This window comes from Verticillium dahliae, genomic scaffold (genome assembly GCF_000150675.1).
Source record: "Verticillium dahliae VdLs.17 supercont1.12 genomic scaffold, whole genome shotgun sequence".
NCBI lineage: Eukaryota > Fungi > Ascomycota > Sordariomycetes > Glomerellales > Plectosphaerellaceae > Verticillium > Verticillium dahliae.
The window spans coordinates 74,482-87,406 of record NW_009276943.1 but is presented as its reverse complement, the minus strand read 5'-3'; the positions used below and the strand labels follow the sequence as shown (position 1 = coordinate 87,406).

Genomic DNA, 12,925 nt, shown 5'->3' with positions numbered 1-12,925 from the left:
CCGCAAGGCGACCAACCAGGAATGACCTCAGCGCGAATCTGAGGTAGAGAATTCTCGACCCCCATCGAACCATTTGCTGCAATCCTGCACTCGCATCGTTCTCCTCGCCCATGTCCTCGGCCGGCTAACTGCTCATGGGCCTCTCGACCCTGCCTCCTATTCCGGATTTCGACAGCGCGAGCGACACGCGCCCTCGACAGACTCTGTTCCTACAACTTGGCGTCCACGCCTGGCACACGTTACCCTTCGTGTGAACAATCGGGCTACGACACGTCCATACGCCATAGCCATAAGCGCGCTCTGCAGGGCACTCGACCTTCGTTGCGATAGCAGGAACACAGGCGACAAACAGGGCGGCGGCCTTGTTCCCGTTCCCTTATGAGGTCACTATTCGGGCAGACAAGGGACATTGATTGCGACCAACGGCAGCCATGCCTGAAATACCACGAGCCGACGTCGCCTCCCTGGTGAAGGTCGTGCAGAGCACCACCTTGCTTAATAGGCAGCTTTCGACGATCTGCCAGCTCAATGGCCTGACCTCTAGCGGCGTCAAGGCCAGCCTGCAACAACGCATTGTCAACTGTGAGTGTTGGCCGGTTGTCTCCTTCCCTCCTGACGATCTGCTTCTGCATCGTCCCTTCCACTTCCAAAGCGGCGTGCCCGCATCATGTGCCAGAAGCGCGTGCAGCCCTCGATATGCTTCCAACATCTGCCTGGGAACCGACCTGATGGGTTGCCTGTCCAAGGCAAATGCAGTGTCAAGATGGAACCGCCTTTACACGTCTGTTTCGCTTTAGAAACACAGCCTGAACCGGAAGGAGGACTTGTGCTGATTCTATCTCTTGGACACAGACATACAAGAGATCGTCAATAGGAAGGACCTGACACGATTTCGCCAGATCGAGCAAAGCATCCGAAATACCAAAGCTGGACATCCCCACACGACCCCTTCCACCACTACCCCGAAGCCTGCAGCCATGCTAGATTACACGAACAATGCCCCTGCACAACCCGCTCGATCATATTTCAGTGGGAGCAACCTCAACGGCGGCGGTGCGCATAGCAGCCTCGGGCACGCTGTAGGCTATCACGGTGGTTCTCAGATGAGTACGGTTTTCTGGACCCTTCATCGACGAACAGCTGTATTGATTTGCCCAGGTCTCCAGTTTAAACCCAGTCCCTTCTACGAGATCAGAAGATCAGTAGGCCCGATCCGCACCTGCGAAGGTATGAATGACTTGGTTGCCGCTGGATGTATCGACCTTGGCTGACTTGAGTGCTAGCCATGAGCCAGCACAGGAACCTGGTTACCATCAAGATTAGGGCCAGTGAACACGCTGCACTTCAGCAGTGTATCACCGACAAGTCTTTCCGCGTCATGGTTTTCTGCGCCGGCGATAAAAATGGCATTCAGGACATTGCTTTTCCACATCAGTCTGAGGTCAAAGTAAATGGTGGCGAGATCAAGGCGAACCTCCGGGGGCTGAAGAACAAGCCTGGCTCGACACGCCCCGTCGACATTACAGACGCTTTGCGATTGAAACCTAGCAACTACGAGAACAACGTTGAACTGATCTACGCGCTCACGACAAAGGTACTTATGAACTCGATGCAGTTGCGCACGTCAATTTAAGATTGCAATCTTGGCTAACAAATTTCTAGCCGTTCTACGTAGCCGTCTACCTATGTAAGACAACGTCGGTGCAAGACCTCGCTGCCAGGATCGAACATGGCAAAAAGATACCCAAAGCATCTGTCATCTCAGAGAGTAAGTCGTGCTCTGCCACCCGCACCCCCCTTGCAGCTCACTCGGTATGGCTTGCGTGTGGCTAACTGAATTAGTCCGCAAAGAAGCAGCCGACACGGACATTGTTACGACGTCGCAAGTCCTGTCGTTGAAATGCCCATTGAGCTACATGCGGTTGGCTATCCCTTGCCGTTCCTACGTTTGCAAGCATATTCAGTGCTTTGATGCCACATCCTATCTTCAGTTGCAAGAACAGGGACCTCAATGGCTGTGTCCCATCTGCAACAAAAGCGCGACTTATGATAGTCTTGCGATTGACGAGTACGTTTCTCAGCCTGTTGCCAAGACACACCATTAACGCCTCTGTTTTAGATATGTCAAGGACATTTTGGCCAATACGTCGAAAGATCTGGAGCAAGTGACAATAGAGCCCGATGCGCAGTGGCATGCCCAATCATCCGTCGATGACCATAACCCGTATAGAGGTAGTCAATCGGCAGCTCTCGACGACGACGACGACCTGGAAATCTCCGAGATCAGCATTGTGGGAGGTCGCAAATATGAAACGCCCTCCCGTTCGCTACAGGGGACCGCAACCCCGACAACACGGGATAGTTCGTCGATGCCCCGCGGCCTGGGGTCCGTCAGTGGCAAGAGGCCGGCCCCGCAGGAATTTGTAGACTTGACTCTGGATTCCGACGATGATGATGCGCCTCCTCCTCGGAAGAAGCAACACTTGTCTGTCCCGGAGCTTGGAGACTATTGACATGCCGACGGAAGATTCCTCTTCGGTGCTTTTAAATTTAGGGGTGAACGTTCTTCAGAATGAAGGGAACGGGCTATCGACTGTTAAGGGGAGTCGAGAAGGCATCGACGAGATGGGGGGGGGCATCAGCCTATACGAGGGTAGCGGACGGCATCGGACAAGAAAAACTTGGGAGGCGTCAGGAAATGGCTTGGACTTTCACGGTTCGGCACAAGAATCAAAGCGCTGGAGTTTGGGTTTGGCTTACGAGAGACGAATACACTGGTCCCCATTTTGAAGGTGTTCCAGGTGGATCAAGTGTTGCATGCAGACATGAGGAGGCGGTGGAAAGCCGATATAGAGGAACGGTAGGTGTCCAGCTGTTCCGATGGTTGAGCTTCAGTAAGTACAGACGTAGCATCCCAACCAGCGCGATTGCCATTAAACAAATCGCGAAATGGTGTTTCTATGCACGACGCGTATTGCCCTTATTGATGGGTGGTCATGATCGTCTGTAACTGTTGGATATGGGTGAAACCTGAGAGCCAGATGCACAACCAGGCAAGCAGCAAGGTACCCGCACAAACGGCGCACATGCCTCGAGCCAGTCCCCATGTAAGCCAAGTGCCCAAGCTCCGCCGGGGTCTTGCATCCCCATTCGACATTCTACCTTCCACCTCAATGACCACACAGCTCAACAGTGCAACGATCAAGGACGAATCTTCCTGAGCGATGCGCAGACCTGTCAATACATAATCAATCAATCAAACAACACATCCCTTCCGGAGCGGCACGTGCGACGCAGCGTTTCCTCCCCCCCTTCTTCGCCCACCATGTCTTTCGAAACCGTCATGCCCCCCTTCAACTCGACCGACCCCAACGCCTCCTTCCTGAGCTCTTCCGCCTACGACTTTCTCCTCATCGAGCTCGTTCCCCTCGCATACCGCGTCACGCAGGAGCTCGACCACGCCGCCACAGCAAACAGCGGCTCCTCAGACCCCGCACCAGCTTCGGCCGATACGGCATCGGTCAGCCAGCGCGCGGCCTCGAGCGTGACGGGCGGCGGCGGCGGCGGGACGGCGGCGAGTGCAGGCCAGAAGATGGACGAGGACGAGGAGAAGGATGCCGTTTTCTACAGGTTGGAGAAGCTGGGATACCGTGTCGGCCAAGGGCTCGTGGAGCGGTACGTTGCTTTGTTTCCTTCCTCGTGGGACGCGCTACCTGTGCTGACTGGGCCTCGTGGGTGTAGCTTTTCGCGCGACAGGCCGCGATTCAACGACACGCTCGACGTGATCAAATTCCTCTGCAAAGACTTGTGGTCACTGGTCTTCAGGAAACAAGTGGATAACCTCAAGACAAATCACAGGGTAGGGCACCCGTGTTCTTCTCATGTGGCACCTGTTTGGGTTGAGGACTGACCGTGTCGCTGCTATCAGGGCGTCTACGTTTTGACGGACAACAACTTTAGGCCGTTTGCAAGGATGAGCACCGAAGTGGGAGGGCAGGCAGTCTTGCGAGCACAGCCGGTATGGATACCCACGCTTTGAGTGACGATGAATTCATTTTACTAATTATGACTGTCCTTTTAGTTCTTATGGTTCCCTTGTGGCATCCTGCGTGGAGCGCTGGCTGCTTTGGGTGTGGATGCGACGGTTCAGGCCGAAACGAACGAGCTCCCCGCCGCCGTCTTTCAGATCAAAACGCTTGCTCCAAAAACGTAGAGCCTCTCGAACCCCGCGCATCAAGCACGGCATGTTTGAATTATAGAGGCCCTGGCTACCATGCTTCCTGACAGAAGTTCTGAGACCATGAGACCTTACAGCCTAAAATCAAAAATCAAAACAATCAGCAACAGGCTCTCCTGGTCGTAACTCTGTCTACCACCGTATTCTTGGCTACAGGTGGGGCAATCCGCACGCTCGCCGAGCCGTCGACAGCTGCGGCGGAGGAAATCCAGGAGGGGAAAATCACTTTTGAGGGGGGTTGTGGGCAAAGTCAACACCCTTCTTGATGTTGCCCTTGAGGCCGGTGACGGCAGCCTCGAGGAGCTTCTTCTCCTTGTCGCTGAGGTCACCAAGGATATCGGTGGCCTTCTCGGCGCCGTTGGGCTGAAGGAAGATGAGTTAGTAGATGTTTTTACTTGGCGTATGGCTCAAGGGATTCTTACGCCGAGTTCGATGGGAACGGAGAAGAAGTCGACGCCAGTCTTCTCAGCGATCTCCTTGCCGCCAGGAACGCCAGGCAGGTAGACGTAGCTCGGCTCAACAAGACCCTTCTCGCCCTTGATGGCCTTCAGAACCTTCTCCGCGAAACTGCGATCTTGTCAGAAAACTGTCGGGTAAGCTGCGGTGGGAAATTATCTTACCGGAAACCAGCGTACGCCATGGAGAGGGTGGCAGAGCCCGCGCCATCCTTGGCCTTGACGACCTCGTCGCCACCGAACTGGACACGGTTGACGAGGGCGTCGTACTTGTCGTCGGGAATGGAAACCGAGGGGGTGACCTTGCTGAAGAGGGGGACAATGGTCTCGCCAGAGTGACCACCGATGACAGGAACGACAAGTTCCTGGGGGTTAGACTTGCCGGAAATCTCGGCGACGAAGGTCTCGGCACGAACGATATCGAGGGTGGTGACACCGAAGAGACGCTGAGGGTTGAAGACGCCCTTGGCCTTGAGAACCTCGGCAGCGATGGGAACAGTCGAGTTGACAGGGTTAGAGATGACGAGGATGAAAGCCTTGGGAGCAACCTCGGCGGCAACCTCAATGAGGCCCTTGACAATACCGGCGTTGATGTTGAAGAGATCGTCACGGGTCATGCCGGGCTTGCCTGCGGAAAGGTGTGGTCAGTATTGGGTCGGTGATGACCAGCACCAATCTGAAGCATCGCAGAGAAACATACGGGGAACACCGGCAGGGATGACAATAATGTCAGCATCCTTGAAGGCAGCCTTGGCACCGTCCTCCTTGGGGAGGTAGCCGGTAGTCTTCTGTATGAGGGGACGTTGTTAAGCAGGGTTTCGATGAGCGCCTGGCCTACGCATCTTGAGGGAGACGTACAGCGACCGAAGAGATGTGAGACAGGTCGGCAGCAACACCGGGAGTGTTGACGACATCGTAAAGGGCAAGCTCGTCAACGAGAGGCGAAAGCTTCAGGAGGAGCGAAAGAGGCTGCATTCTCGGGTCAGCGGGGTTTGATCGAAGGAGGGGTTATCTGGAGACGGTACGAACCTGTCCAATACCGCCAGCGGCGCCAGCAACAACTTGTGCAAAGTCAGCTACGCAAATGTTTGTAGATTCTCATATTTACGTACCAGCCTTGACCATTTTGTCGTTTAGGGGGGGGGTGTCGATGTTAGTGTCGGTTTGTTGAGGTTGTCTTACGAGAATCACACGTGTTAGCGGGGTAGCTCGACTGGCATGATAAGCTCCGGAATTCGGAACTGGATGGGGAAGTATGCGTATTTGTGCTCATTGATCAACAAGCAAGACCGGACAGCTCTGCTCACCTGGTGACAATGTGTCTGAAGGCTCGATAGGATGCGGAGAAGGAAGAGTGTAAGGTGTGTTGAGCGCGTCGACAGATGGGTGAGGGAGCTTGTGCAGGGTAGAAGTAGCAGACTGGCGCCATTGCGGGGAAGGGCTCGCGGATGGAGGGGCCCGCCTCACCAGTCTCACGTTGGGGACTTGCGACACTGGAAGGGTCGCTGGACCTGCAAGAACGCAGAGCGGGGTCATGCTCTGAGGGTCAGAGAAACAACCGGCGACGCTCTGCCACTCGTGTCCGGCATGTCACGGGCTCGAGCGACTTCTTTCGTCCGACAGCATTGGTACATCACCAGCCGCCGGCCTTGAGTGAACGTCCTTCGGCTATCACGATCATACAGTGGCACATGTACGTGACAAGGTATTACCGCCCAGGGCCAGCTCCCGCCCTGTAATGCATGTATGGTGCAGCCGTCTTTCCGTCGACAGCCCCAGTTGACCCCGGCCTTCCGTCATGTCCCGGCCATTGGGTTGGCTTGCTCCTGCCGACGGCTTGATCCCGGGATCGATCTCCTTTGTGCCCAGGGCCTGGAGACGTCTTCTAGACCCAGACGGGAGTCTTGCAGCCCCCCTGGATTGCTTTGCTCATACCAGATTGCCATGGTGTGCCTGACATCACCCTGTAACTGGGCTCTCAGCAGCCAGTGATGGGTGGGCCAGAGTCACGAACCACGACAAGACACCGGAATGACCCTCTCCCTCGGCAGAACGAGCCAGGACCAACGAAAGGCCGCAATACTCCGAAAGTTTCCTACCTAGGTTCAGGCATATCCGAGGACAAAATCGCATGCGTCACCGTTTCGGTCTCATACCTGCCAGGTTGTTGCCAATGCAGAGAGAGCAGCTCAGAGCTACGCGCACGGCTGTCCAACAACATCGACATGGGCATAGGAAAAGCTATTTTTGACGCGGGTGGAACCGCTTCAGAGGCCGTGCCCCAAAGTTCGATTTTGATTTACAGATATATACCGAGACACACGCGGTTTAGCAAGGCTACGATGCCATGTCCCAAGAAGGGCGCACGGCTGCAAACCCGCAGATTGCGAGGGCTTTATGGTCCAGGCACATGAATCAAAAATAGCCTCACACGACGAATGTGACGACTGCATGCGATGCTTGCCAGAAGGACTTTCTAGCCATGGCTTGATTTGTTGGCCGTCTCATGAGATACTTTATTTGTTATGTCATCGAACCAACCAATCCTGACCCGCATTCATCTCGAAATAACAGTCATTTATGCCTCGTCGGCAGCGGCGGCCTTCTTGGCCTTCTTGCCGCGGAGCTTGGGCTCGGGGTCGGCCTTGACGGCCTTCTGGGCGTAGCGGAGAGCGCTGACACGCTCGACGGCGGGCTGGCGGAGGTCGCTGCGGTAGCTGCGCTTGGCGGCGAGGTTGGCAACAGCCTTGTAGGTCCTGAGAAGGCAAAATCGTTAGCACACTCGTCTTTGGTTGGCATGCTTGCATGGTCGATGTTCGATGTTACTCACTTCCTGGCGGGGGTCTGCTGGCTGAAGCTGGTCACGTTGCGAGCCTCGGCGGGCTTCTGGGCCTTCTTCTCGTTCTTGCTGACGACCTGGACGGCGCCGTTCTCACCAGCCTGGATGCTGATGGACTATGAGGAACTCGAGTTAGCTTGCTGTTCTCGATGCTCGTGAAAAAAATCCATGCGCCAATCTTGTCCCTGGGCAGAATGAGAAAATTCGTACCTTGTCGTGGGCGTAACCAGCGTGTTTCTTGGAGTGAATGTTGGTCAGGTTGTAGGGATCGCGGGAGAAGATCACGCTGTTGCCGAGACCCTTGCGCTTCACGATGAAGGAGTTGTGGGCGCCTGTAGTTTGCGCCGGTCAGCCATTGTGATCCTGCCGTCGCCGTGCGACATTCTGTGCCGTTTCGAGACTGATAACTTACGGGTAAGCTCCCACACGAGGTCCTGGGACACATTCGGCAGTTGGGCGGCCATTTTGACTGAGATATTGCGATCACGAACGGTTTGTTGGATGGCTCTCCCAAATCTGATGCTCGATTTGCTATGGCCGAAATCATGTGTGTGGGTTGGAATCGCTTAGCAAGTCACTTACGGCCTAGCGTGGGCTGACAGCCGATAGAGGCCGTTATCCGACCACAGTGAGCACTGTGATCGGCGCTGTACGGGCGAGCCGCATTGGGCGGGCTCGGGGCGCATGAAGCGTGCCGTCACGGGCTGGCTTGCGCATGCGTTCGACCTCGACGTCGCCAGCCTGAAGCACAGCCACGTCGCTCGCTGCTGGGCATTAGCAAGCAACACCAACACCACGATCACATTCGACACGAACGTCAATCACTTGCGGAGTGACATGTTCGGGCATCACTGCTGGAGGTAGCTCTTTCGCCGCTTCAAATTCTCCCTTTCAGACTACGAGTCCTTCGCCCCGGCCGACCCGATCGACAGATCACGACATCGCACTGCAATCCGCAATCTCGTATTCACGCCCTCCGAGCAACATGGTGTACATTCTTTTGCCACTTTCTCTTTTCCTCCTCATCACTGTCACAATCCTCTTCTTCACAAGGGCATACTGGAGTCACCACGTATCCGACCTTCCCATCCCGGGCCGCGACTACCTCTACTCCCGCCTTCCATCATCCTTTACCGGCGACATTGAGGCCGGTCTCTCGAGCAGTACTTTTGATCTCAGCACCAATGTTGAGGCGGGCGACAGTCGCGCTGGGCTCGACAATGCAAGCAAGAAGGAGATTCTCAAGATTATGAAGAAGCGGCGCATGAACTTTGACCAGGCGCGGGGCGTCTACATGCAGAACCGATTCAAGGCGAACGGCATCGGTCCCGACGGTCGTCCGCTTGATCCCAAGGCTGTGACTTTCAGTTGATGGACGGGTGGCGATTATCACGATTGATCTCCTCGGAAGGAATCTTCAGATGTCAGGGGCTGAGACATGTCAGCCCCACGAACGAACGTGCGAGCAACGAACAGCGAGCGGTCCCAGATCCTGGGTCTAGCAGTAATACGAGCGATGTGCTTCATTGACGGCGGCTCATCGAGGAGGCTTTTAGCAACTTTGGCGTATTTGTCTTGACAGACCAACTATTTCTCTTTGTCGGGGTGTCTGTGGGGGTTTCCCACAACTGCATGCGTACAGGCTTATGTGTAGTTTTTCACACATGCTCTCCTAGAGCTCTCAATGTTGCATTTTCCTCTTCGACCGTGCTCTCAGATCCAATCAAGTTCATGATTGCCCCTGCAGATTAAGCTCGCAGGTTTCGAGCGTGCCGCTGAAAATCGCACGATACTCGACGTGTCCCTACGCACAACACCATGACTGGCATGAGAAGCTGTTGGCGTGGAACTACGATTAGAAGCTGTTGCTATTGCCCTTCTGTCTGCTTCTTGTTCCCCCTGATCTTGCGACAAGACACCATTTGTGCTGCAGCGCTCTCGATGGGAATCAATTGGTCTTTTTGGCATCTTCTGTGCTGTAGGTGCGATCATCTTCGCCTTCAACCTGTTTCTGAATTGCCTCCATCTCCTCGATTCCAGATCTCCAAGTCGTTTCAGACATCTTCGTGTTCTTGTCGAACCAGGCTCCATCCGGCTTGCGGTAGCTTCCTCCCCAGCGGTCCCAGAGGGTGGTGAACTGTCCATAATTATAGCTTTATGCAATGTTAGCAACTGTCGATATGAGCTTCGGCAGTCAACTCACTTGAAATACAGGTGGTGTGCTGTGTGACATGCGGATCCATTGATGACGGGATTGTCAGCGAGGTACTCTCCATCATGGATGAGAATGGACCAGAAGTTGACGAATATGAACAGCCCCACGTGGGCCCATTTGTTCAGAGGAATGACCATTGGTACAATGTGGTAAGGAAGAGACTGAGCGAAACCATCGAGTGGGTGGAAGGCGTGACTGGCATAGGGCGTAGGCATGATCCATCTGTGATGGGCCTTGTGCAGGCGCTTGTAGATCGTTGGATGATGCAGGCCACGATGGATCCAATAAATGAGCAGGTCGGTCAGGAGTATGAAGATGGGGAACTGCGCAAAGTCGTACCATCGACCTGGTCCCTCCTCGGTGGTGTCGTAGAGCCTGGCGTAGCCCCTGACCTCCAGCACGAACATGGGAGCCGTACATAGGGCCATCCCAGGCATCGCCTGGATAGCCTGCAGCATCTCGAGCCGGGTTTGGTCTTTGAGGAATTTGGGGTGGGTAAGAATTTTTTTATCGAAGATAAAGACGTACGAGAGCGAGGCAAATATGAAGTAGGTGAGAAACCCAAAGACCCTGAAGAGAATAGTCAGCATCCCTGGGCTGGAGGGGCAGCTTGGTGAAGAGTGGTAACGCACACAGTGATGGCGTAGAGGGTCATGAGCTGACGGACGACATTGTCCCTGTCCCACGAGCTCTCAAAGGCAGCGTCTGTTGGTTCGAGGTACATCCATCGAGTAGCAGGCTTGTATTGCCATGCCGAGAATGTACTTGATGTGACGTTAGAAGGGGGGTCTAGAGAGAAGTCATAGGGAGCCTGGCGTGCCGGAAGTAGCCAGGCATAGAGATGGTCGGCGGCGAATGTATCTGCAATTTCAAGCACGATATCCATACTGCCGGTAAGTCGGCTTGATAGACTGGGGTGTCCGGTAGAAACTTTAGTGACTCCGGAGAGCTGGCGAAGGGAAATCTGGCAGTGAACAGGTGTTTGAGCGTGGTGGTGTTAGATATCTCAAGATGGGACTGCACCGATGCAAACTGTCGGCGATGTTTTAAGTCGTCTATGTGCGAAGAACGAGTTTTGGCTGAAAGTGATAATGGTTATTGTCGTTACTTTTGTCTGCATGAGTGGCCAGTTCTATTCGTGCCCGGATGCCGGAGATTGATCAATCTTTGAAGGCCTTGATGATAAGTATGGGACAGCAATAGGCTGCTGGACACTGAAGAATGGCTGCATATTGAGCAATTGGAAGGCACGTCTCATTTTACTTATACACGGCGCGCATGGTGAACGCGGGCGATTTCTTCCCCTGCTACTAAATGGGACGAGCCAACTCGGATCTGATAGGCAGATCGCTCGATTTTCGGTAACCCTGGGACTTTCCTCGTGCCTGAGTGGGAAGGTTCGGCCTGGCAATTGGATCATGGCACGATGTCTGTCGACGGGGTCCGGCCCTCGACAGCAGGTCCCCCCTTCCCCCAACATGAATTGACAGCACTGATTCGCCCGGGTTCCTGACATGCCTCACCCACCGTAACACAGTGCGCTGCGCATGATTGCCAATCCAGGTAGTCACTATCGTATTCGCATTGGCTAACACGTGAGCTCGATGCTGTGCGTGTAGGAAAACCCGACGGCAGACACCATCAAGAGTGTGATTGAGCGGCGGCTGGCCAGGGAAGCTCGTCTCGACGCGCCACCAGGCGAACCCCAATTCGGACGATCAGCTGTGATCAGAGAGATGTGGTAGGGACAGAACAGCCAACAGACAGAGATGTGGACATGACAAGCAAGCCGACCACGAGCCTTGGCATACTACATCCCGCTGGAAAAAGGTGCAACAGTGGAATACAAACTTTCCGTTCGCTTACCCGCCATCAGTCGTCAGAGGAAACAGGGCGATCTGTTTCCTCGTCTCAAATCGCCGACGGGTTGATTATTCGAGATCCACCCGCGTCGAAGCTGTTTACATAATCCCCCGGCTCCCCCCCCCTTCGTCCCCAAGTCACCTAACCCATGGACAATTGGGACACTTTGTTGTTCTCCGTCGACCCCCTTTCCAGAATGACTTGCCTGACGCGTGAGCACGAGGCCGACCAGTATCGGCCATCCGGATTAGGGAAAGGGCTCCTGTTGGGTACCTTGCCTTAGGCACCGTGACCCAACCTTGAATGCGGCCCTGCCCTGCTTCCATTTCGTTCCTTTCTTTTGTTTTCTTCCACTTCCTCTTGCCCACCCCCCCCTCCTCTCACACATTCTCTCGTGAAGACATCGCATGGAGTGTAGCACAGGGCCGTGATCGACCAGGCAAGAGACAGTCAGTGATTGTGGCTGTAACAGCAGTACAAGGTGACCCCTCCCTCGTGAAGCCCTTCCCCCCCAAGCCCCCCTACTTCGGCCCCGGGAGCGGGAGGTGGGCGAGTGGAAAACCTAGCGACCTGCGCCTCATGTGAGCGATCACCAATGACTATCGGCCAAGCCATTTGCAGTGTGATGTGGTGTGGTGTGTCCGGGCTGGTCTGATACTTTGGAGCACTTACATCGGAGAAGCACAGACCATGCCAGTGACCCCCCCCCCCCTCCTCCGAAGGATCCAACACCAACAGCACGAGGTACATGGTACATGGCTGGATGTATCGCTCTAGGGGTACGGCTGAGAGACTTGGCAGGGGCTGCGGACGAATGCTACGGCTGGTGGATGTACAGTACTCGCGGTTCTTGCATCCATCTTTTTTACCTGCCGCCGCCCCACCCGGTGGACCCCCCTCCTCTCTTGTACCCACGTACTGTACCCATGTCCCCCAGGTCAGAGCGCCCCGGTGCAGCACAGGTTGCGCCTGGTCGGTCGCAGGCGGCTCCTTCCTCGCGCTGCCCCCCCCCCCCCCTTGTGCCTTGTGCCTTCTGCCTTTCCGCCGTCAATTCACAGAACCCACACGCCAGGCCAGGCTTGCCAGGCTCCCAGATTCTTCTCCCAGCCCAGCCTGCTGCTACTTACTGCTCCACGGTCGTGCGTGCTCCAACCTCTTTCCCAGCTTGGCCCAACCCAACTTTTTCACCTCTACACCCCCATCCCATTGTGGCATCAATACGCATCCCGGCATCGCCATCCCCACGCGCATCATTGTTCAACACCTCAACAGACAGCGCCCAGGGGCCTGTCATCATAGACCCAACCATCTGCTAT

The 12,925-nt window shown here is 55.1% G+C and overlaps 6 protein-coding genes across 6 annotated transcripts; 3 read left to right on the top strand and 3 right to left on the bottom strand.

Annotated features, from left to right (window-relative positions):
* Positions 1-29: 29 nt before the first annotated feature.
* On the top strand, positions 30-2,513 carry VDAG_06319 (MIZ zinc finger protein; the record flags this gene model as incomplete). Its single annotated transcript, XM_009658697.1, has 6 exons — positions 30-582; positions 853-1,227; positions 1,284-1,594; positions 1,663-1,768; positions 1,843-2,068; positions 2,120-2,513. Exons 1-6 carry the CDS (start codon positions 432-434, stop codon positions 2,511-2,513), a joined length of 1,563 nt encoding a protein of 520 aa, XP_009656992.1. The 5' UTR covers positions 30-431.
* Positions 2,514-3,325: 812 nt separating this feature from the next.
* Positions 3,326-4,213, top strand: VDAG_06318 (trafficking protein particle complex subunit 6A; the record flags this gene model as incomplete). Its single annotated transcript, XM_009658696.1, has 4 exons — positions 3,326-3,675; positions 3,742-3,859; positions 3,929-4,018; positions 4,082-4,213. 4 exons carry the CDS (start codon positions 3,326-3,328, stop codon positions 4,211-4,213), a joined length of 690 nt encoding a protein of 229 aa, XP_009656991.1.
* A 246-nt stretch (positions 4,214-4,459) lies between these two features.
* On the bottom strand, positions 4,460-5,817 carry VDAG_06317 (malate dehydrogenase; the record flags this gene model as incomplete). The annotated part of the gene is made up of 7 exons (XM_009658695.1): positions 4,460-4,600; positions 4,660-4,804; positions 4,858-5,320; positions 5,393-5,480; positions 5,551-5,661; positions 5,722-5,753; positions 5,805-5,817. 7 exons carry the CDS (start codon positions 5,815-5,817, stop codon positions 4,460-4,462), a joined length of 993 nt encoding a protein of 330 aa, XP_009656990.1.
* A 916-nt stretch (positions 5,818-6,733) lies between these two features.
* VDAG_06316 (60S ribosomal protein L28) lies at positions 6,734-8,000 on the bottom strand. The gene is made up of 4 exons (XM_009658694.1): positions 7,944-8,000; positions 7,742-7,863; positions 7,523-7,647; positions 6,734-7,448 (listed from the first exon to the last, which is right to left on the bottom strand). The coding sequence occupies exons 1-4, from the start codon at positions 7,993-7,995 to the stop codon at positions 7,271-7,273; spliced, it is 477 nt and encodes a 158-aa protein (XP_009656989.1). The 5' UTR covers positions 7,996-8,000; the 3' UTR covers positions 6,734-7,270.
* A 516-nt stretch (positions 8,001-8,516) lies between these two features.
* On the top strand, positions 8,517-8,903 carry VDAG_06315 (uncharacterized protein; the record flags this gene model as incomplete). Its single annotated transcript, XM_009658693.1, has 1 exon — positions 8,517-8,903. The coding sequence occupies one exon, from the start codon at positions 8,517-8,519 to the stop codon at positions 8,901-8,903; it is 387 nt and encodes a 128-aa protein (XP_009656988.1).
* Positions 8,904-9,372: 469 nt separating this feature from the next.
* VDAG_06314 (C-5 sterol desaturase) lies at positions 9,373-10,962 on the bottom strand. The gene is made up of 3 exons (XM_009658692.1): positions 10,379-10,962; positions 9,735-10,316; positions 9,373-9,684 (listed from the first exon to the last, which is right to left on the bottom strand). Exons 1-3 carry the CDS (start codon positions 10,630-10,632, stop codon positions 9,480-9,482), a joined length of 1,041 nt encoding a protein of 346 aa, XP_009656987.1. The 5' UTR covers positions 10,633-10,962; the 3' UTR covers positions 9,373-9,479.
* Between the last annotated feature and the right edge of the window lie 1,963 nt (positions 10,963-12,925).

Coding starts and splice junctions, on each gene's coding strand:
- VDAG_06314 (XM_009658692.1), bottom strand. CDS start 10,632: ATGGATATCGTGCTTGAAATTGCAGATACATTCGCCGCCGACCATCTC. Junction 10,317..10,378: donor ACCCTCTACGCCATCACTGT/GTGCGTTACCAC, acceptor TATTCTCTTCAG/GGTCTTTGGGTTTCTCACCT. Junction 9,685..9,734: donor GCACACCACCTGTATTTCAA/GTGAGTTGACTG, acceptor CATTGCATAAAG/CTATAATTATGGACAGTTCA.
- VDAG_06316 (XM_009658694.1), bottom strand. CDS start 7,995: ATGGCCGCCCAACTGCCGAATGTGTCCCAGGACCTCGTGTGGGAGCTT. Junction 7,864..7,943: donor CCTCGTGTGGGAGCTTACCC/GTAAGTTATCAG, acceptor CGCAAACTACAG/GCGCCCACAACTCCTTCATC. Junction 7,648..7,741: donor CTGGTTACGCCCACGACAAG/GTACGAATTTTC, acceptor AGTTCCTCATAG/TCCATCAGCATCCAGGCTGG.